Consider the following 23,802-nt stretch of genomic DNA (forward strand, 5'->3'; position numbering starts at 1 on the left):
ATTCATCTGACAATGTGTTTGTATTTAGCTTTGTACTTAACAGACCAAAAACAATTCAGTGTCATAAAATTGTAAATGTAAAAACTTACAAGGGGGGTGAATATTTTTATAAGCAAACAAAAGATTTTTTTATATTGTCTGAATACCATGTCATACCTGATGTTCTCATCCTCTCCAGATACCAATTAATCTTTAAAACACTGACATCTCTTTTCCAATTCTTTCTCTGATGACTGCTGTAAAAAATGACCACAATCTACTTTACAACACAGTAGAAATGTACTGATGTGACTACAGTGGTGCAACAATAGGAATAAATCTTTGTAACCCCCCAAAAGATATTTATTTAGACCACTTGTGCTCGAAGCTAAATATTCCCTCATTTTTCAAACAAAACATGTACATGAAGTGAATTAAAGTGCATTTTATATTCACGTAAAGAGATATTTTATTGTTAGTATTTCTTAAACATAGTGTACTTTTGAACAGAACCTGAATAAAAAAAAAAACAGGTCGGTCCAAATCCTTAGCACCTGTGTCATTTGTGTTTTACATGTTAGTTGATTACTGTTAGTAATAATTCCTAAAAAGCCATAAGAGAAGACTTTGTAAATGTATTTCTGCTTTTTACACTAAGCTGCCATGCTTTCTAAATGGATAAATTGATTAACCATGGGGAAGAAAAACCAAATAACACAAGACCAGTATTGATGGGCCATTAATTATATTTTATTGACCAATATGCATGAAATGTACATTTGTTAAATTTATGTTTAAGAAAAAGAAGGTCTTTTTAAAATTGATACTGGAATCAGGAGAGACCTGAAGGAAGTTCATTTTTCAAGCTGCAAGACAAAAACAAATTCTAAATAATAGGTCACTGTGAAGATTATATAAAAAGTTCAATACAAAATTAAACTTTATTTTAATTATTATTTATCCTCATCTACTGAATCATTGGATTTCCACAATGTTGTACTTGTACTTAAGAGGGTGTTTGAACAATTTTCTATATTGTATCTTTTGTGGCTTTAATTTAATAACTTAATGTGCTCCTACAGTCATGTGGACTATTACCTGCTGCACAGGGGTAGGTGTATTCTGTCTCTGCTTTGTCACCTTGGGGAAGAAAAATGTAAAAGTCAAACTTGTCCAACACTTTTAAGACTTTTATTTTCTGATTATTTTCAGAGTATTTAGTTTGTAGTACATCACCACTAAAGAGTGTAGTGTTATTATGTGTCGTGGTCTCTGTAAAAGGATTCAGAGTTGTGTGGGAGATCACAGTGTCTGCTTTACTTGGCTGGTAGTAGTCATAAATCTGGACCACAGCTGGCTTCAGGCTCTGCACTGGGACCTCCTGTACGAGCTCTAAGCTGTGGTTGACTGGTGTGTCCTTTGGTAACTGTTGGTTAAAAAAAGAGCAGACGAAATCATTGACCAAGGCGGAGATCATCATTTGTTGTTCCCCACTGTAAATGCCTCTCACCTCTCGTATGTACAGCAGAACATGATCTTCCTTTTGTTCAACACGATCCACCAACGTTGGATTATGTGGGAACTATACGATTAATATTCAAAGGGGGGTATTATTACCTTCACCATCACGTTAAAAAATGACATTCCTACAAGATCCCCATTACAACACTCCCACCACTAAGAATTAACTCACATTCTTCAAAGACTTTGGGTCTGGGACGAACCCAGAGAGCATTTTGATGTCCAGGATCACCATGTTTGTACTGCTCTCCTCTCCACGGTATCTGCAGTGGAACCATAAAAATGTTCCTTAGTAAAATTTCACTGTGTTTCGTGCTGTAACGTGGATCTGCCTGCTGGTAACTCACAGAGATGTTAGCTCCAGAGTGAGTTTTGGTCTGTGAGATTCACTGGTGCAGTCGGCCTCTACGTGTAACCCCACACTCAGTATGGTGGCATCAGTAGGAGTTGGGATGTTATAGTGAAGAGAAATCTGGGGGAGCAAGTCCAAAAGAAGGTTTCATATTCATTATAACATAAAACTTTAGAAATACAAGTACTGTTTGATGGGAACAGCTACAGCTGCAAAGCAGAACTAGTGTTATAAAGTAATGGCAGATTAGTCAGGAAGCAGATTAGTTATACTCAATAAAACTACAATATGCAACGCTGGCTAGCGCTAGCATGAGACTCAGAAGTTATCCACTGATCTGCATATCCCTCGTTCCCCCTGCAGTGCTGCACTCTGTGCAGTGTTTCATGCAGAAATAACTGAAATTCTGTGAATGTTTAGAAGGTAAAGCCTCACTCCGTAACTTTAATTAGGAGCGATAAATAGATCCCAAAATAGACAGGAAGCTGGGAATCACATTTTAGTAAAATAATTGCACTGTATCTTCAAGCTGGTTACTATCACAACCATTGTCTTGACTGTCAACCCAATTACCAAATAAGGTTTGTATTTATGTGTTCTATAGCACAGGATATTAATATAATGCCCATAAAAGTGTATTTCTTATCCATGTAGACATAGATCATAATGTTTTACTTCATGCTAATGACACATTATTTATATTGACTCCTAAATTAGCCTTTCTAACATCTCTTCAGAAAATTAATTTTGACTAACTCTTGGGGTTATTCAGTCTAAAGCACTTTTTAAGTACAAATAATGAAAAAGTAACGGCACTAATCAGAAATACAATTTGTATGGATGACCTACTGACTGCCGCCTGATCTGAAGTTTCATCTCATGTATTTTCCTCAACAATGTTTTTTTTAAGATGTTATAATAAAAAGTTAAAAGCTGGAATGTGGAAAGTTGTGTATTCAGTCTTTTCATTCTAATGAAAAACAACTTCAGATTAAACATGGTACACTTTTAATCAGCATAAATAGCAAATGTCCTTTCTGTATTACCACTGCACTGGTAACACAGGAGAATTATTACGATATATTACTAGTGTTTGTCATAGTTTACAATTGTCAAGATGCAAAAGGAAAAACTCCAGTGTTGACTGACCTGCATTGAAGCACATGCACTGCCCTTCACCTCCAGGCTGTACTTTCCTGTCACATCTTGCAGCATCTTCTCCTGGTAGAGCAGTTTGTTGTCCTGGTTCACATCAAATGTCAGCTGGCCACTGGGAGACTGGACCGTCACTGTGCTGGAACCTTCTGGACTGAACACCAGAGTGGAGTAGAGAGCCAGAGCCTGGAGAGCCACCGCTGTGTCCTACACACACACACACACACACACAAACACACACAAACACACAGACGATATGAGCACATTTATACAAAAATGTGTTTGTTTTTTGTACTCTAAATGTTGTTTTTCATACACAACTCTTCTAATGGGCTTTTTTAGAAAATTACAAACAGGACTGTGATCTAAAAAAGGATTGTATACTATGATGGGCTGATACACCACTGTCTGACATTACATTATTGAGGTATTGGATTGTGTAACATCACTGTGCCCCGAAAATGTGGACGTCTTCTCACAGTTTCATGTGTTGTTATCCAGACCCAATTGGTTCGTTTCTTTGCTGTGACAAATTCTGTATAGCAGGGCTGTAGCATTGCTGACGAGCAAGTGCAAAGAAATAAACATTGTTGCTAAAAAGCTGTAATACTTGCGTTACAATTAGCAGTTTACATAGGCATAGTGAAGCATGGCGGTGGAGTAGGTAGTGCTGCCACATCACAGCTAGAAGGTTGTGGGTTTAAATCCTTGGCTGACTGTGGACTTTCTTTGTGGAGTTTGCATTTTCTCTCCGTGCCCATGTGGGTTTCCTTCCTCAGACCAAAGACATGCATGTCAGGTTAACTGGTGACTCTAAATTGACCGTAGGTGTAAATGTGAGTGCGAATGATTTTCTGTCTGTGTATGTCCCTCTGTGTTGGCCCTGAGATAGACTAGAGACCTGTCCAGGGTGTAGCCCGCCTCTCGCCTAATAACAGCAGGAAGCTCCAGCCCAGAGTCCCCGAACAAAAATGGACATAAGCTTTGTTGTAACTACTGTATCATAGCTGCTTCAGCTTTGTGGTTAGAGAGACTAGGATATGCATTTACGTTTTTATGAGTTTACCTCCCTCTTCTGTGTATTCTGGTTCATACACTACATGCAGGCTTCACCACTGACATGTAAACTCCAACACAACTGGTAGCTTGTACCATGTTAATCTTGAGATTTTTATTACAGCTGGATATTTTAATTAACTGTTGTCATTGCAGGATACTAATCAACTTTTACACAGTATGGTCAGTACCTGGAAGGAAGGAACTGGAAGAAGGTTCCTTGGTTTGATATAACATTGGCATAACATTATGACCATCTGCGCAATTTATAGCAATCCAAAACAGTGACTCTGCCCTGAATTCTACTTTTACAATGTTATATTTTCTCAGTTTTTAGGTTGAAACTGTCAACTTGAAACTGTGTAAAATGAATGAGGGAGACTTTCATAGATGAAGCAAAGGACAACACTAGCTAGGAGGCGCTGAAGGTTTGGTCAGTACCTGTGTGGAGGAGAAGCCTCCGTAATGGTTCTGCTGCCCCGTCAGCCACCTGACGATACGGGAGCTGTAGCCCAAGTCTTCAGCTGTAGGGGAGGCACTGAGTTTGGCGAGTAGCACATAGGAGCTGATCTCCACAGACAGAGAGGCTGATGTTTCTGTTGCAGTCTGAGACCAGTGCAGGAATCCTCCTAAAACAACCACCCACAGACAAACAGGTGTCATGTCCCTCACAGTCACAGTAATGAAGTCACCATGATTTCCTTTAATGTGATGTCTTACCTTCATCCAATGCTACTGAGTCTAAGTGCTGCAGAAGATGAGCTCGCGTCTCCATGTCTCCTGCCAGGGTGAAGACGTACGCCAGCAGAGCTGTAGTGTAGGTGTTGCTGAGGTCATTGATGGACTTCTTGAGGCACAACAGGCTCTTTCTCACCATAGGTCTCTGTAATAGGTTTAACCACTGAATATTACTGTATAATCCATTATTACCTTTCAAGGAACAAAGGCAAATATATATTTTAAAAGAATCAATGTTACCACGACTAAGCAGTAGCAGTCTTCTTTGTCTGTAACACTGTGATCCCTGATTCTGTACAACCTTCCCATTAAAAACATCATAAACACATTGCAAAAAGCATCACAATTTTATAACATCTGGAATTTTAGGTCCCAACAATAAGAAAAAGGTTAGTGAAATCCTGTAGGGACTGGTTAATGTGGATACAGGCCCTGATTCCAGTAACAACTTTTTTATATATAGTTCTTAAAATATGTCAGTTACTAAAAGTTACTATGTCACTAAAATATATCAGTTCTTAAGAAAGTTTTACTGTCTTTACCAGTTGCAGCTAACCAGGTAAGCAGGGAATCAGTTTACAAGCACTTAAGACACATGGTTACTGAAAATCTGTTTATACATGCAGCATGTGCTGTTGTAATAAGATTAGTAATGTGGTTACAGGGTCTACTCACGTTTGCTGACACGTTCATCTCCAAGAAGGCAGCAGTGATATAAGCACTGAGAGTCACTTCATCAGACACACCACCCTGTAGAGAGAAAGGCACCATTCAGACTTTATCATGACTGGACCTCCAACATACTGGACTGAATTTTTTGTCCTTGTGTCTTATCGTTTAGGGTCACCACAGATCACAAATTATTAGTCTGCATGTAAATGTTTCTACTGGGCTTAGACCCACACTGTGCAGTTGAGGATGGGGATGGGCTGTTGGGGGTTTAGTGTCTTGCCCAGGGACCCTTTCACATGTGGTTGGGAAGAGAAGGGCGGGAACCTCCAACCCTATGGTCAGTGGGGGGCCCCCCTACCAATTGAGCCTACAACTGAGCCACTGCTGCCCCGGCATTAGTTATGACTATGTTGTAGATTTAAGCCACGATGATGCATCTGCATTTAACTCTAGATGAAAATAAACATCTCTAACTTGTTATTAGTCTGAAGTAGCATCAGTCATTACTCTACAAACTGTACTGTCAGTTTACCTTCATTCTGTTGTTAAAGCGTTTGCCCGACTGTTCAAAACAGCCATTTTCTTGTTGTTTACGCTTCAGCCAAGTCTTAGACTTTTTAATCTTTGTTGGGTCAATGTAGATGAAAGACTGTGCTTTGACAAAAGATCTCAGCACAAAAGTGGTCAACCTGAGGAAAAGTAAAACTAAATTCATATATAAAGTGACAAACTAAGACACATTGTATAAATATATTGCTCAGCGATGTTCTCACCAAGTGTTTCCTGTTCCTGATCCAAATGTGCTGTAAGCACCATCATAATGTTTGTAGTTCAGTTGTCTCTGGTAGCCTGTGTAAAAAAAAACAAGCATATTAGGCATTAATGTATTAATTGTCAAATTTGAAAGGAATTTGATTAAGATGTGACAATCTGACAATTTTCCCTTTTGTCAAGATGATATGTTGGACATGCTGTTGGACAACTAGGTGTAGGTCCACTCTGATTCTGACACAGATTCTTGCCCAAAACCAAATCTGATGCATCACATTAGCAACTTTTGTATGACTGCATACGGACCACAACATGCACAATGCATTCTTATACTGATCTGGCTGGTTCAGGTTCTTATGTGCCTTTAGTGTTTAACTCACCACTAGTGAGGAAGTTAGTGACCTTTTCCCTGATGGCTGGTGTCAGCTGCTGTGTGCCTTTCAGGTACTGCAGGATGTAGATGTTGGGGGCTAGGAGCGCCATGTTCTGCTCCCCACATCCATACGGCATCTGCAGCAGTCCATCCAGGTTCTGCAGGGATCGACCCAGGATGTCACCTGCACAGAAAGACTGAGTCACTGAGAGCAGAAATGAAACCAACACTTAACTTAGTGGATGATGATAAATCAATATAAACCAATTATAAATATATTTTTGCCATCCCATTAGAATCTAATTTGGAATGCTGTATTTTAATCAGCCAAAGTATTCCGATACTAATGTGTTTAAATCTCAACTTAAAACTTTTTATGGTACAATAAGTCTTGTGTTTACTTCTGATAAATGGTACCCATGTGTGCACAGGACATACAGATTTTAATGTTATAGATTTCTATACTACATGAAAATGCAGTAATAGCAACTATGGTATAAATGAAAAATGTCATTTTGCTGCCAAAGAAGAAACTGTTTTCCTTAATGTCATTGACTTCTCATCAGTGAGAAAACTTTTCACTTGTCTGAATTTTTTTGGATGAAGGAATCAGTGAAAATAAAGACATCATTTTACCCAGAACAGAAACTGAAGCACGGGCAGATCCATCAATAACATCCTCAGGGAGTTGTAAGTGTATTTTCTCTGTCAAAGCCTCTCCTGTGTGAAATAGAAAAATCACCTTACAGCTAAAACAAAGATTTACATTTACAAAGTTACGTTTACATGTTACTGATTTTAAGGTGACATAAGGTAAATTGTAATAGAGTGGAAATAAGATTAATAACTGGATTGAATCTTGGATACCTGTACTAAACATTACTTTAACACCATGCAAATGCTACTGTACTGTTTGTAAGTAGTCAAGACCAATATTTCTTTTTCAAACCCCTCCCGGTCCTTACTGTATCTCACTCTAGCTTTCTCAAAATATTTGAGGGATAATTGCTGGTTTAAACCATCCTGACCTTCTGGACAAAGAAGCCAGTTGTAGTTCTGTATTATCTCTGTTCCCTCAGCCTGAAAGAGAGAAGAGAATAAAAGGGAAAAATATTTGAATTAGATGTACAGTGTCAGTGGTAGCAGTAAAAAATAAATTAAATAAAATGCCAACCCTTAACATTAATGGATTCATTCTGTCATTGTTTGTAAGTCACCAACCTTTACAATGAGAGATTTTGTGACCGTATCAATACGACCTCTGTCTGGCACAGTCACAATCTCATTGTCACATGAAACAGGAAAAGCCACAGCCTCAGCAGTCACAGACACATTCACGGTCCCTGGATGGATTCAAATATCAAAACAATACTAAAAACAAAAATCATCATTTTTGTCAAAACATTAAAGAGGCAGATCTCCCTGATTTCATTGTGATGAAAAAGAATTTGCTACAGATCCTTTAACATCTAACACAAATGTAGATCCTCACCTAAGACTGAAGGCACCATTTTCCAGCTCAGAGTCTTGCGTTCATTGCCGCACAGACAGGATATATACTGGTCACCAGAGAGAGGGGTTAGGGTGTAATCTGAGGAGAGTGCTGGAGTCACTCTGATCTGTCAAGAGACAGCAATTTATTTTAAACCTGGAAATTTTTGGCAAATGCAACCGCAAGAGAACACAAGCCAGTGTCTTCTTGTGCCAGTCCCAAGTCTGGAGAAATGCAGAGGGTTGTGTCAGGAAGGGCATCCGACATGAAACACATGCCAAATAAAAAATGTGAATCATGACTTTCACACTGAAAATGACTCCCATACCGGATCGGTTGGGGCACGGGTTAACAACGACCGCCACCGGTGCTGTTTACCTACAGTGTACCAGTGGAAATTGGACTATAGTTGGTCGAAGAAGGAGAGGAGGAAGGTGTGTTCGTAGGCAGAGTGAGAAGAGGAAAGCTAAGAATGTAGGACTGAGAGTAGGGACTTTGAATGTTGGTACTATGACAGACTAGGCTAGAGAGTTGATTGACATGATGCAGAGAAGAAAGCAAGAAAGAAAGAAAGAAAGAAACCCTGTTTGTCCAGGAGACCTGGTGGAAAGGTAGCAAGGATGGAAGCTTAGGAGTAGGGTTCAAGTTTTTCTACAATGGGTCAGGTAGGAAGAGAAATGGAGTAGGAGTTATCCTGAAAGAGGAGTTGGTAAAGAATGTTCTAGAGGTGATTGGAGTATCAGACAATTTGATGAGACTGAACCTAGAAATTGAACGCGTGATGTTTAATGTTGTTAGTGGTTCTGCCCCACAGGTAGGATGTAAATTAGAAAAGAAGGAGAAATTCTGGAGTGAGTTAGATGAAAGGATTCAGAACATCCCCAGAGGTGAGAAAATGGTCATTGGTGCAGATTTCAATGGACATGTAGGTGAAGGGAACAGAGGTGATAAGAATGTGATGGGCAGATTTGTTCTTCAGGACAGGAATGCAGGACAGATGGTGGTAAATTTTGCAAAGAGGATGGAAATGGCTGTAGTAAACATTTCTTCTGAGAGCTGTGATCAGGGAGACAGGTAGGAGGGTACTCGGTGTGTCATCAGGAAAGAGGAAAGTGGACAAGGAGACTTGGTGGTGGAACAAGGAAGTTCAGTAGTGTATACAGAGAAAGAGGTTAGCAAAGAAGAAGTGGGACACTGAGAGGACTGTAGAGAGTAGACAGGAATACAGGGAGATACAGCGTAAGGTGAAGGTAGAGGTGGCAAAGTCCAAACAAAGAGCATATGAGCACTTGTATGCTAGGTTGGACACTAAAGAGGGAGAGGTGGATTTGTACAGGTTGGCCAGACAAAGAGATAGAGATGGGAAGGATGTGCAGCAGGTTAGGGTGATTAAAGATAAGGAATTAAATGTATTGACAGGTGCCAGGAGTGTGATGGTACGATGGAAGGAGAACTTTGAAGAATTGATGAATGAGGAAAATGAAAGGGAACGAAGAGTAGAAGAGGTGACTGTGTGGAGCAGGAAGTAGCAAAGATTAGTAAGAGTGAAGTGAGGCCGTCTGTAGAAGCAGGGTGACAATGATAAAAAAGTGCAAGTTCGTTTTTAAAACTATATATCAGACATAAATGACAGCAAATTTAATTCAATTCAATTCAACTTTATTTATATAGCGCCAATTCACAACAAAGTCATCTCAGGCCACTTTACAGAATAAAGTGAAGATTATAAAGATATATAAAGAGAACCCAACAATTCCCCCTGGAGCAAGCCACAGGCAACAGTGGAGAGGAAAAACTCCCTTTAACGGAAGTAACCTCCAGCAGAACCAGGCTCAGGGTGGACGGCCATCTGCCTCGACCGGTTGGGGTGAGTGGAAAGGGGAGAGAGAAAAGAACAGAGCAACAAAAAGCAACAACAAAACATTGGGCAGATTGGTAGGACCAGTAGCTGCACGCTGGAAGACAAACAGCTTCAAAGCCGGGGGACACCTGCAGAAAGGGACAGAGAGAGGGGGACAGAGGAGGACAAAGACAACTACGGGAGAGAACACACAGAGTTAATGACATACAGTGGTGACAATTGCGGGGTGAGAGGAGAGGAGAGATGATCAAGAGGAGGAAAGGAGCTCAGTGCATTGGGGGGTGGGTCCCCCAGCAGTCTAAGCCTATGGCAGCATAACTATAACTAACTATATGCTTTATTAAAGAGGAAGGTTTTAAGCCTAGACTTAAAAGTAGAGAGGGTGTCTGCTTCCCGAATCTGAACTGGGAGCTGGTTCCACAAGAGAGGAGCTTGATAGCTAAAGGCTCTGCCTCCCATTCTACTTTTGGAAATTCTGGGAACCACAAGTAGGCCTGTTCTCTGAGAGCGAAGTGGTCTACTGGGATGATATGGTGCTATGAGGTCTTCTATATATGATGGAGCCTGACCATTCAGAGCTTTATATGTAAGAAGCAGGGTTTTAAATTCTATTCTAAATTTAATGGGAAGCCAATGGAGAGAAGCTAGTGAAGGTGAAATATGATCTCTCTTGTTAGTTCCAGTCAGCACTCTTGCTGCAGCATTTTGCATTATTGCAGGCTCTTTAGGGAGTTACTGAGGCATCCTGAAAGTAGGGAATTACAGTAGTCCAACCTAGAGGTAACAAATGCATGGACCAGTTTTTCGGCATCACTTTGAGACAGGATGCTCCTAATTTTGGCAATGTTCCGTAGGTGGAAGAAGGCTGTTCTAGAGATTTGTTTTATATGTGAGTTAAAGTACAGATCCTGATCAAAAATAACTCCAAGGTTCCTTGCAGTAGTACTGGAGGCCAGACTTATGCCATCTAGGGTAACAATATGGTTGGACATCATATCTCTGAGATTTCTGGGCCCAAATACTATGACTTCAGTTTTTTCATCATTAATATGAACAAATTGAAATCTATCAGATAGATAAGATTTAAACCAAACTAGTGCAGTTCCTTTAATCCCAATTTCATCTTCCAGTCTCTGTAATAAAATGTTATGATCAATGGTATCAAATGCAGCACTAAGATCTAACAGAACAAGTATAGAGATGAGTCCATTATCTGAGGCCATGAGAAGATCGTTGGTGACTTTTACCAGTGCTGTTTCTGTACTATGATAAACTCTGAATCCTGACTAAAAGTCTTCATACAAATTATTCCTATGAAGGTGATCACATAATTGTTTTGCGACTACTTTTTCAATTATTTTAGAAATAAAGGGGAGATTAGATTTTGGTCTGTAATTAGCTAAAACACCTGGGTCAAGACAGGGTTTTTTAAGTAATGGTTTAATTACAGCTACCTTATAGGCCTGTGGTACATAGCTTGTTTCTAAAGATAGACTGATGATATCTAATATGAATGTATCTATTAAGGGTAAGGCTTCCTTGAGCAGCTTAGGTGGAATAGGGTCTAGCAGACAGGTTGTTGGTTTACCTAACAAGCAGGGAAATGTGGTCATTTAGTCAGCACTGCCTCAACGTTTTTTGCACTTTTGAGCAGCATTGGAGGTAAAAGTACCTACACCACATTTAGTTTCGACTCACAGAACTAGCAGAAATCAGAAACAAGCAGGGCAAGCAGCACTAGGAAGAACTCAATCCAATTTATAAAAACATAATTTTGTCAGATATCCAAAATGGAATAAAAAACAAAACCACATATTCAGATATTATTAAATATCCAGAAATCAATTGAGAATAGTAAAATGTATTCTAAATAGTGTAACACTACATCAACCAGTGAACTTAGGTCTTATTACCATGAAGCAGCTGGTCAGGTAGTTGAAGACAGTCGCCTTCAGCTCAAAGTGCTCCCCCCGGATGATGGAGTAGGGCAGGGTGAGCTCCAGGAAGAACGGCTGGAAGACCTTGATTTCTTTACGCGGAGCCAAACCAAATCCCTGAGGGGACAAACAGAAAGCCTCCGTCTCCCAGGTAGTGATGGTGTCTGGGACAGTGAGGGACACATCCTTTGTTCCAGACTCTCTGGATCAGCAGATACAAGGAAATGCATTTTGTGCACTGGGTAGTAGTATGCAGCAGTTATTTTCGTCTAAAATATTAATTATATACACAATTTATTTAAGCTTTGTGGCAAAAAATATTAATTAAAAAGTTAGAAGCATTTTGTCTCTCACTCTCCCTGTTTCATGACACTAAAAGCAGCAGAAGCTTACCCAACTTCCACCAGGTTCCATATCCAAGTCTCAGGGAAGAAAGTGCGGGGTGTCACTACTAGTGAATGTGAAAGAGTCATTAAATGCCCTACTTTAATATGATTGACTGATTGACTGATTTTGTCCCCTGGTATATGAAGAATATGCACAACGCATCCATTACAATCTGAAACCAAACCAGAAAATACACAGTCTCAAGCAAAGCACAGAAACTACTGTTTTGAAATAATGTTTTATTTTTGGTAAATACAAGTATGTAAAACATAAATAACAGAATGCAATGATTTGCCAATCTCATCAACCCATATTATATTACAATTAAACAATCAAATAAGATGTTGAAACAGACATTTTTCCATTTCATGGAAAATATCAGCTCATTTTGAATTTTATGATGGCAAATGTCAAGAAAGTTGGAACAGTGTGATGTTTACCATTGTGTAGCTTCCCCTCTTATTTAACAACTCTGTAAACATCTGGGAAGTGAGGAGACCAGTTGCAGAAGTGGAATGTTGTCCCATTCTTGTCAAAGCTAATACTTTCCATGTAATGGTAAAATGTCTCAGTTTCAGCATCTAATATGTCGTTTATGTTCTGTGAATAAAATATGGGTTGATGAGATTGCAAATCATTGCATCCTGTTTTTAATTTAGGTTTTACAGACCGTCCCAACTTCTTTGGAATTGGGGCCGTACTTAGTATGTAACACACATTAAAACAATTACCATATATAGGCACACAGGAAAACAAGTTTGTTGCAATCTTCAGTCCATTGTTCTAGATAATCCAACAATACACAAACATCACAAAATTATCATTGCTCGTATGAAGAAACATATTATTTAATGTGCATGTTAATTATTGTAGTAGAAGTACCTGGAAAACTGTGTGGGCGTCTTTATCATATTTGGAATTGGGCAAATCATATCTTCTTGTATTCACAGTCAAACATTCGATAGGATCTTGAAGCTCCAATGGAATACTGGAAACGTTCCTCACAGGCAGCAAGTTAAATAACTGAAAAAAAAAGCTAAGACATAATCTTTTATTCGAAAAACATGGCTGTAAAGTATCACTGTCTAAACAGTGTTTTCACCATGTTGTAGACTCCCACAGAATACACTCCACATACATAATACAATCCTACTTGAAATTCATCTAGCATCTCAAGACAGATCAGTCTCAGCAAATAATCATTCAGTACAAGTCACATCCCATCTAAAACATACTGTGTTCTCTGGAGTCAGATGTCATTGGCACTGAATTCTTATTCCACTTTTATTACAAAGGACTTAAAAAAGAAGCAAAGAACATTAAAATTAAAGTATGTAACTTGTTTGTCACTTTGTGGTTGATTGTGGAGATACCTTTCCTGCATCCAGAATCTTCCCTGGCTCCTTAATGAGGACACTCTGGTCCACTGCGCTGATACCACACAGAGAGTAGGGTTCAGCCGTGACATGCATAGTGGTCCCCTCTCCTGGGACAGCTGAGGATGGAGAAAACTCCAACGATACCTGATACACCCAACACACATTGCACATGTCAAAAAAGATCAACGTGACACAAATGTGTATTTCAGTGTAGCACATCTGATCTATTTAAGTTGCTTATAATGGGTGAAGCTCAGAATTCCAAGCAGATCTTAGATCTGTCTTAGACTCTGTTGGACATGTTATCTGACAGAAAATAATATTTAGCCAATGATGTGGACATTGATTCTCAGAGGATATGTACAGTAACACTATGTAGTTGCAAGGCCCTGGGAGTGGCAGGTGTGAGGTTGCTTCCCTTTTCCTATATGTGGTGGATGATGGCAGTAAGACAGGGGTGATAAGGCAGCACCTGAGCCGAGTGGAGCAGGAGAAGCTGCATGGTAAAGGTAAAAGGGAATGACAGGGAAGCAGTGTTGCTGAGATGGTAAGCATTGGTATGATCCACCCCAGAGGTTCCCAAACCTGGTCCTCAAAGATCCCTGCCCTAAGGAGTGATTACATGAAACGGAAACACTTCTTCTGATAGGACTTTGGATGGTACTTCACTTGTGCAGTTTGTCGCTTGGATAATAGCGGCTGCCAAATGACTGAATGTAAATGTAAATATAAATGTGTTCAGTCAATCAGAAGATGGATTTTTTTCATCTGTGAAGGCAGAGCACAGATGTTTATGTCTCTTCTGTCGACTACAAGCAGAAGACTGCATCTCACAAGCACCTCTAGTGACTTGTCACAACTGCTACAGCAGGACGTAGAAAGACCCACACCACATTGTTTAGTTAGTGATACAGTGTATAGCATATTCCATGTCGTCCTGCTAATGAGACAAGGTTATTGTACTTATGAAAATCACTTTATCTCTAGGCTTTGGTTTTATTCTTAAGCCCATGTGTCTCTCCCTCTCTCTTTCACAATCTGTCCTTTTTCCAATTCTTTATGATGGTGAAGAAGTTGTATAATATATCTGGTTGTGACATCTCCTAGTTGCTTGTCAGGTAGCTGCCCACCTTCTTCTCTGCAGTTTTTGACAGTAAAGGGGGTTTTCACATACCACTGTCTCATAGTGCCTACTCAGCAGGCAGTGGCTGGTTTTACCGTATAATTCTAGGGTCTTGACTATACGATGTAAAGCTCTTTGTAATATTTGATAATTGGCACTTTATAAATGTAGTTGAATTGAACTGAATTAAAACTGATTCTACAGCTACATCTGATGAGCTGCTGAAGCTAAAGTCTTCTGGTCTTTCTGACCTTGTGGCTGAAGCATTTCTCAGTAATGAAGTTGGCACTCTTGGCGATCACGCTCTCACTGGGGAGGACAGCGTAAGCTACAAACTGGAAGTCTGGTGCCATCTCTGGAGAGACTTTCAGCTTGAAGGACACTTCACCTTCATTCACTGCAAGAACAAACCAACTGTAAAACATCTGCTTTTGTGTGCTTGTATCCACAGTTCAACAAAACAGCAGATCAGATCAAATGATCTGACTATGCTAAGATGTAAGATTTCTTCAAGCACGTGCACCTGCACTAATGCCAGCTGTTACACAAGTCATATACACATCTCTCACAACAGGGACTTTTCCAACCTCATTCAAGCAGGCCCAGATTACTCTACTGCTCAGGAACCCTTCTCTTCCTACCTCCGTTGCAGAGAATTACCGACCCGTCTCCCTTCCTCCATTTCTTGCCAAGACAATGGAACGAGCAGTTTTCAATCAATTCTCAGACTTTCTTTCCAAGAACAACCTCCTCGATGTCAACCAGTCTGGCTTCAAGAGGGGTCACTCCACAGAAATGGCACTCCTGACTGTTGTGGAAAGTCTTCGAGCTGCAAAAGCCACAGCTCAGTCGTCTGTCTTAATCCTACTTGATCTATCTTCAGCCTTTGACTGTGAACCATCAGATCCTCTTGTCCACACTCTGTGACTTAGGCGTGTCTGGATCAGCTCTAGCCTGGCTTCATTCTTACCTATCGGGACGAATCTTCAAGGAATCCTGGCGGGGGCATGTTTCTCACTCTCATAGCCTCTCTACCAGTGTGCCACAGTTCTTGGTCCTCTTCTTTTTCTGTCTATACTGCATCCCTGGGTTCTATCATTCTCTCACATGGTTTTTCCTATCACTGCTATGCCGATGACATACAGCTCTTCCTGTCCTTTCCACCGGATAACTCCACTGTCTCATCACGAATTTATGCCTGTTTCTCAGACGTCTCTGCCTGGATGAGAGAGAGATATCTTCAGCTCAACCTCTCCAAGACCCAAGTCCTTCCCTTCCCAGCCAGACCTTCGACGCAACACAACATCAACATCAATATTGGAGTTACAGTGATTGTCCCCACTAAGTGAAAATCTGGGGGTCATCGTCGACGACCGTGCTTTAAGGACATCTCCTCAGTCTCTGGGGCATGCAGATTTGCCCTGTTCAACATCAGGAAGATCAGACCCTACATCACGGAATATACAACCCAACTCATTGTACAGGCGCTAGTCATATCTCGTCTTGATTACTCCAATGCGTTATTAATGGGGTTACCGATATCCACAATCAAACCCTTGCAGATGATCCAAACGCAGCAGCTCGCCTCATTTTTAATCAGCCAAAAAGGACTCATGTCACACCACTCTTTAGATCTCTACACTGGCTTCCTGTAGCTGCTCACATCAAGTTCAAAGCTCTGTCTCTTGCTCACAGGGTGGTTAACTCAACAGCTCCTTCTTACCTCAACTCACTCATTCAAGTCTACAATCTTTCCGTCCGCTGCAGTCTGCCAACGAACGACGTCTGGTGGTCCCAGCACCACACAGAAGACACCAAGCAAAACTCTTCAGCGTAATGATCCCACGATGGTGGAACGAGCTACCAAACTCTACACACTCAACAAACTCACTCCCAATATTCAAAAAAACTGCTGAAAACAGAACTCTTCTGCATCTTCCTATGCAATTAAATCTATTTAAAACAAACAAACAAACAAACAAACTTCCTTTCTGCCCTTTCTCACACTTGCATCCCCTTTGCTTTGATGTTTTCTCCTTGACTTAGATTTTTGCTGCCTTGTACCTCACTCGTAAGTCGCTTTGGATAAAAGCGTCTGCTAAATGACTAAATGTCAATGTAAATGTAAGATTTAATTCATTGAACTCGTGACCAAAGGCAGCCCGTTCCCACCTCGTTTATCTGGCACTTCAACCTGTGTCTGTCCGTGTAACACAATGGATCCTTTGGATAAAACCTGGAGAAATGGAAAGATAATAAAGAGTGAGTAATGTAATAATACTAAACTTCAGTTTGTTTAACAGCTGATTACTTTATAAGGATGTCAGTCTTTTTGCTCTGGTATAAATGCAGCACTTTGACCATCCTGGGATCCTGTAGCAATGTTGACTCTGTTTTTTCCTGACATCTGATCCGTGTTGTCCTTTCAAATATTTACAACAACACAGGTTCCTAGCTGCTTTAGTTACCACAACACCTGAACTCAGAGTGGACCCTGCACTGCAGTCTTGCAGACCAACAAGTACTTGCTCCTGTTCTTACATAAATGCTAAAATGTAATATAATGTATCAGCACATAGTAAGTTGATCATTGGTGCCATCTCCTCAAAATGTGATATCAAACACTGACTGCATGAGATTATCTTTCAAACTCCGTCTGAGAAAACTGATAACTAGCTTTCACTCACCAGATACATCATATCCACAGAGCCCTGAGACTCTCCAACTATAGTGTACTTGATGAAGATTTCCTCTTCTGTGTCACAGGAAAGTGGTTTATTTTTCTGCTTCACCTCCAGGGAGCTGACTGTTTTAGTATCAGGAGAGACTTTTTGTGCCAGAGACAGTCTATGATCTTCAGTTTTGTAATGTGCAATTCTTTGAGAATGTTCTTTAAGTGTTGGTGTGTTGCTAACCTGCACAGACACAGATGTAGAAATGAAAAACTACAAATGGTGTCATTGTGGTTGACGTAAAAGTTGATACTGGAAAGTGAGGTCACTTCTATGTTTTGTGTTCATTTTCATGAAAGTGTTTTGATGAAGCAAGCAAATATTGAAAGAAAGGTTGTACTTTTCTGGCTAATTTTTACTTACGTAGAGGTGGATGCCCCTACTAAAGTTAGCTGTGCTAAATGAGAACGTGGCAACACCATCGTCGTCAGTTGTCAGATTTTGTAGAAGACATGATGAGCACATTTCACCCTCGAACAGATACACTACCATGTCAGCGATGGGTGTATCATTGAAATAAACTGCTTTAACCTGTTGGAAGCACAAAGTTTGTGTCACTGTGGGTCCACAAAGCTCCTGTTGCCTTGTTTACAGAGTGACACTGAAGAGCTAAAGCCAACTTGTTACTTACTTTTCCCTCCACATTTGATCCTTTCTCATAAATGGTAGGTGTATCGATAAAAGACAGCTTTCCAACAACATATGAAATGTCAATTTTCTTCTGTTGTGGGTGTGAAATACCTGCATGAGAGGAGTCCATGTTACAACAAGGTGTATGCAGTTTTTGTTTTTAAATGCACAGACAGTATAACTTGCCTGTCCCCTCTTCTTCTAGACTGGCCTTGAGATACAGTTTATCTTGAATCAAGTGTTGGTCAGTTTTTGTAAAAGTCGACATCTTGAAAGTAAAAGTGGCACAGCCTCTCTTGTCAGTCTAGACAGTACAATAAACAAGAAATTTAATAAAAACAATAGCATAACTCGTCAAAAATAACAATCAAAATAAGTTTCCACTGAATAATGCTTTCATGACATGCTCTTAGACCACAGATTTAGTTGCACAGCATAAAAAGGGCATAAAGGCAGGGCTGTGCACGCACGGATCCCAAGGTGTCATGCAGTGTTGATTTGGAGAGTTATGGCTTTTTCTGTGGTGTCCTGCCATGGACACCACGAATGGTCGATGTTTGGGTTACGGTGGAGTCATGAAGCAACTTGAATGAATCCTTCAAGTCTTGTGTTACTCTACGGCTCTTCTATGCCATTGAGCATTCTGCTTTGTGCTACCAGCTGGGTGCCCACTTATATGGAAAGTAGCCACAGTAGCCAAACATTTTCTTTTACAGACAATATCTGTCGAATGATGAAAACCTAAAATCGTTGAGATTTCTCTGTAACCCTTACAAGCTACTCTACATGCCAATAAACAAATCTTGATCGCAGATTTGTGAGGAATCTAAAGAAAATTCTGTCTCAAAATTGACCATTCAGGCGTGTAACATGAATGTAGCCTTTACCCTTTTGCAGAAACTGTACCTGCTGTGTCTCCTTGTGGCATGGGACAGCTGGTTCAATGGTTACCACAGAAGTTGCATCGTCTAATACAAATATAATGGGAACATGGTCTTGCAGAGGTCGGCACACCTCAGCATTAAAACTCCCTGAAACAGATTGGCCATATGTATACCTAAATAGATTAAAATCCCCCCCCACAAAAAAAGACACTTTTCATTAACTGAACACTACTTCTTCTGGTCTTTAGAAAATGAGTAATTAGTAATTTATAAAGAAAAGACTTTGCTTACTTTCCACATATTTCAGCTTTGATTTCATCCTGCCCAATGCTTACTTCATCAGGTGCATTTATTTCCACATGAAATTTGGGCAAAACTGGGGACAAAACATAGTCATTAACATTTCTGCTTCATTAAAGACAATTTAATTATTTGACACTGATGACAAATAGAAAGAGAAAGAGATAGAACATACCATATTTCTCCACTATGAAGTTTTGATGTATTTTATCTTTACCGATTGACACAATAATTCTATAAATTCCTTGCCAAGCCTCAGAGTTCAAAGAGTAAGAAAGCTGCAATATTTTACTGTTGGATGTTTCATTCAGCCATTGTCCAATACGGTTATTGTTACCATTCTATTAAAATAAGTAAATGGGAAGGAACATGTATTCATTGCATGAAAAGGAAAACTCATTTATAATAGTGTTTTATTACTGAACACTAAATGTAAAAATGTGTAGATATAATCTCTGAAAGTTTTCTTGAGATTAAAAGATCAACATGGTAAATTAACAAGAGAAAAAAAGTGTGTTTTTTTTTCTTACCTCAATTTCAATAACATCGTACTGTAAAAAAGAGAGAAAACAAAAAGTTATCATACAGTGTCTTTCTCCAGAAATCAGGGACATTAGTGATGATCAGTCAGGATTCTGGGACCATATTCGCAAACAATTCATTTTTCTTTTGCAATTGAACAAAGCCTAATAAAGTCCAGCTAATGGTCCTTTAATTTAGGAGAGATTAAGGAAACTTTTCAGAGCAAGAATGAGTCAAACTTTCATCTCATTGAGGAGGTGTAGATGACCTTTGTGCTTGGGATGGTCTAGTGTGTGTCGTTGTTCCTAAAATCAAATTTAACACCTCGATTAAGATAGCATTTAGTGGCCCTGGTCAGTGGAGCTATTTTTTTAGATTAGGACCTAGGAGGCAGTGAGAGGGAATGGAGGGCTAATTGAAAAGAAAGGGTTTATTTAACCAAATCCAAACAAGGACACACACACACACACACACACACACGCACACACACACACAATAATCAGAGGGAAAAACAAACGCTGGTTGGAATGAAGCACCTGAGTTAAAGCTAAAACAGGAGGCAGGCCGCTATGTAAGGTGCAAAGGTCCCGTGGAAATAAATCAACTGTGTGTATTAATTTGTGCGATTACTCCACTGATGGAAGGAAGGTTATGACAGAAAATCATCACTGCTGCACTGTTGCATTTTCCTGTGCAACTATTATAATGTTCTGGCCATTACTGCGTTGAGCCGGCACAACTATAATGAGATGGAACACAAACATCATTTCTGCTCAATCTAATGTGTAGCGTTTCATTAGCTAACGGTCGTTCAGCATTTAGAATATTTCTCTAACTTAGTATTTCTTCCCCGTCTCCCTCTGCTTAAAAAAAATATTAAGCCCATTAAAAGTCCCTCTGCTCTACTCTGACCAGTTTTCATCCTAAAAGCTCCTTTAAGGGCTAAGATGCTTTGTGAGTAACTTTTGAAAAACCTTTAGCATTAGAAGGATCTAATCTTAATTTTAGGGCACAACATAACTTTCTTAAAATTTTATCACTTTTAAGCGTTTTTTTTTTTTTAACTTAGGAAGCTTTGTGAACTTGGTCCCCGTTGTTTTGAAATCAGTGTACAAACTTCAGCTTCTGCTTCAAAGTCCAATCCAGTCAGTGTAGATTTAAGCTCTAATTATGAAAAGGTGATACATGTAAGACACAACAAGCAAAAACCATTCTCACAAAGTGTCTGTAATTATGATCAATAATTAATTCAGGTTACAGGTCCTGAGTCCACTATTGACCCTTCTATAGAAGCTGAGTGATTAGTGACATCTGATCGCTCCACAAATCCATAGGAAATGCAAAAGAAAGGAGAAATACACACCCGCTGATTGACAGGTCTGAACTTGGTGTCCAATGTGATAACTCTGAAATGCACTGAGATAAATTTAAATCAAAACATGCTTATACATCTCATCTGTGTGGATACATGCAATTTAAGTAAAGGTAAATATGACTTGTTCCCAGAATATTGTTCTATTTTACATAGGGCATCATCCAAATATACAACAGAGCTGTGTGTGTACAGTGTATTTAACTAGGAGAAGGAAAACCCTTCATCTCAAAGTTACCTGTTTGTCCGGGGAGATAAATCGGTTTATCTGTTTGGACAAACGTCATTGGCTGATAGGCTTTGATCATAACTTTCCTGACTTCTTTTGAGTAAAATGTGTCACCTCGTACCTCCACCTCAAACTTCTGGACCTCTGGATTCTGAACTAAAGGAACCTGTGACAAAAACACATTTATAGACAGGGGGCAATTGCTGAACAAGTGCTGTGTTTTAAAAAGTGGCAGTTATTGAACACCACAGTGACTTTATACTGTAAAGCTCTTCTGGCTTTTTTATGTGTATCTTAGTAAGTTGTAAAATTCACTGTTCCAGATTTCTGTCAACACACAACAAGGTTTTATAAAAGCTGACCTTAAACTGAGTGCAGGCATGAAACTCCTCACTGGATGAGAGTTTGAGAAGTGTTGTGTTTTTCTCTTCAGAAATCAAAGTTACAGTCATGACCAGAGTCTCACTGGGTTTCAGGAGACTTGCACAGAATTTGGTTTCAGCTCCAGCTTCAAGAACTGCAGGAATGGCCACAAAGTACTGTCTAAAGATGGAAAAGTTCACAGTAGTTTGACGTTCTGCTAAGTCACTTGATCTGACAGAGCAGAACCACAAACCCACTATTCACGATTTAATTCCAAGTCTCTCTCTCACACGCACACATACAAATAATAATACTTCTTACGGTCCTGCTAACGCTTGATCCACACGCATCCAACTCAAGAAGACACAAAGTGTCCATGTCCACATCTGAATCCCAGGGAGACCCATGATTGACTGCAATGAACCTTTGGAGTCAAAGTCTGTTAAATTCTGCTGATACACAGTCTCACTTACATATACCAAATATTTGCTTTGTATCACATGAAGCAAACATTTACAGGTTTCATATTAAGTAAAACATAGTACCCAAGGCTGACCCTAAATAAACCCTCACATTTAACAGTTTATGTAGGCAATGATTTACCATTTAGTGTCAGGATGTGTAGTGAGCTACATTTAACTGAGTGCTGCAACATCGCCCTTTACCCAGCGTGGGATGTTGGATTTTGTCATGCAAACAGCTGATTACTGGGGCCAAAGTAGAGAAATTTTCAATAAGTAAACCTTAGTGAACTGATAACTTATTCAAATGCTGTTTCAACAGTTTGAGCGTTGAAACAAACAGTTGTTCTGTTCCACACTTTATAAATAAAATCAGCAAGAAAAACGTTTCCCGTAGAGAATTATAAAATCCCAGATAAGTTGACAATGCTCAACATTGACATCTTCCTGTACCTGTGGAAGTTACTGTTACACTTTGAATTTACATCCATTATATTATCAGAAGTCATTTGACAAAAAGAGAAGCAGCCCCAATTTTCTCTGACATAACTTGAAACTGCAAATTTAGAACGACGGAGTTTAAACAACAAAGGAAGAACCCGGAGCTCAACACTCTCAAGACAGTGGAGTTGATGCTGAATTTTATTTCATATCGATTCTCACACTCATCCATCACAGTCTGGTTCTCTGTAGCCACGGCCAGGGGCAAGACCAAGCTGCAGCGTGTCATCCACTCTGGTGAGCCTCCCATCTTGACAGGAGCTGTAGATCTCCATATATGCGGCAGGATGGACCCCTCTCATCCCGGACACAAACTCTTTCACAAACCTCTGTCCATCAAGACCATGAGACTACAACAACAGTTTTATGGGCACTTCTGAATAGTGCCCAAGCAAAGAGCTGATTACACACGGATGCAGACCCACCTCCACCTTGAACTCCTCTGTCACACCTACAGGAGACCTCACCACTGTCTTACAGCTCTCATACATGTCCTGCACCACTCTACATACTTCTCTTCCACTCCAGACGTCCTCATACAATACCACAGCTCCTCTCTTGGCACCCTGTCATACGCTTTCTCTAAATCTACGAAGACACAATGCAACTCCCTCTGACCTTCTCTGTACTTCTCCATCAGCTTCTTCAAAGCAAATACTGCATCTGTTGTTCTCTTTCTAGGCATGAAATCATATTGCTGCTCATAAATGTTCACCTCTGCCCTTAGCCCAGCTTCCACTGCTCTTTCCCACAACTTCATTGTTTGGCTCATCAGCTTTATTCCTCTGTAGTTGCCACAGCTCTGCACATCTCCCATGTTCTTAAAAATAGGCACCAGTATACTTCTCCATTCCTCAGACATCCTCTCAATCTCCCTCACACACTTCCTCTCACACATCCATACGTCCACAGGTATGTCATCAGGACCAGCTGCCTTTCCACTCTTCATCCTCACTTCACTCTTACTAATCTTTGCTACTTCCTGCTCCACCATCCATCCTTATCTTTAATC

At 39.9% G+C, this 23,802-nt stretch overlaps 1 protein-coding gene across 3 annotated transcripts; it reads right to left on the bottom strand.

The window, feature by feature from the left end:
* Positions 1-707: 707 nt before the first annotated feature.
* On the bottom strand, positions 708-22,304 carry LOC137128849 (alpha-2-macroglobulin-like). 3 transcript variants are annotated; one of them, XM_067507467.1, is made up of 36 exons: positions 22,150-22,304; positions 21,828-22,008; positions 21,475-21,631; positions 21,228-21,280; positions 19,873-19,893; positions 19,518-19,683; positions 19,334-19,418; positions 19,065-19,215; positions 18,345-18,462; positions 18,160-18,269; positions 17,892-18,059; positions 17,484-17,711; positions 16,969-17,032; positions 15,048-15,193; positions 13,668-13,817; positions 13,177-13,317; positions 13,026-13,077; positions 12,301-12,466; positions 11,884-12,109; positions 8,110-8,236; positions 7,839-7,960; positions 7,646-7,697; positions 7,254-7,337; positions 6,625-6,801; positions 6,247-6,322; positions 6,006-6,162; positions 5,477-5,551; positions 4,784-4,946; positions 4,505-4,692; positions 3,002-3,214; positions 1,848-1,972; positions 1,673-1,763; positions 1,490-1,561; positions 1,300-1,405; positions 1,078-1,119; positions 708-845 (listed from the first exon to the last, which is right to left on the bottom strand). In XM_067507467.1, the coding sequence occupies exons 1-36, from the start codon at positions 22,233-22,235 to the stop codon at positions 841-843; spliced, it is 4,344 nt and encodes a 1,447-aa protein (XP_067363568.1). In that variant the 5' UTR covers positions 22,236-22,304; the 3' UTR covers positions 708-840. The 3 variants fall into 3 exon arrangements, with proteins under 3 accessions (XP_067363568.1, XP_067363569.1, XP_067363570.1); XM_067507468.1 differs by lacking the exons at positions 21,228-21,280; positions 21,475-21,631; positions 21,828-22,008 and having other exon boundaries at positions 22,150-22,221; XM_067507469.1 differs by lacking the exons at positions 19,065-19,215; positions 19,873-19,893; positions 21,228-21,280; ... (1 more) ...; positions 21,828-22,008; positions 22,150-22,304 and having other exon boundaries at positions 19,518-19,549.
* Positions 22,305-23,802: the final 1,498 nt, after the last annotated feature.

This window comes from Channa argus, chromosome 6 (genome assembly GCF_033026475.1).
Source record: "Channa argus isolate prfri chromosome 6, Channa argus male v1.0, whole genome shotgun sequence".
NCBI lineage: Eukaryota > Metazoa > Chordata > Actinopteri > Anabantiformes > Channidae > Channa > Channa argus.

What these genes read in the sequence shown, in the direction of transcription:
- LOC137128849 (XM_067507467.1), bottom strand. Translation starts at nt 22,235, where the DNA reads ATGGGTCTCCCTGGGATTCAGATGTGGACATGGACACTTTGTGTCTTC. An exon ending in TTCCTGTGTGCCTATATATG is followed by an intron (nt 12,467 to 13,025) that starts GTAATTGTTTTA and finishes GTTTGGTTTCAG; the next exon opens with ATTGTAATGGATGCGTTGTG. An exon ending in CTGGCTTCTTTGTCCAGAAG is followed by an intron (nt 7,338 to 7,645) that starts GTCAGGATGGTT and finishes TATTTCACACAG; the next exon opens with GAGAGGCTTTGACAGAGAAA.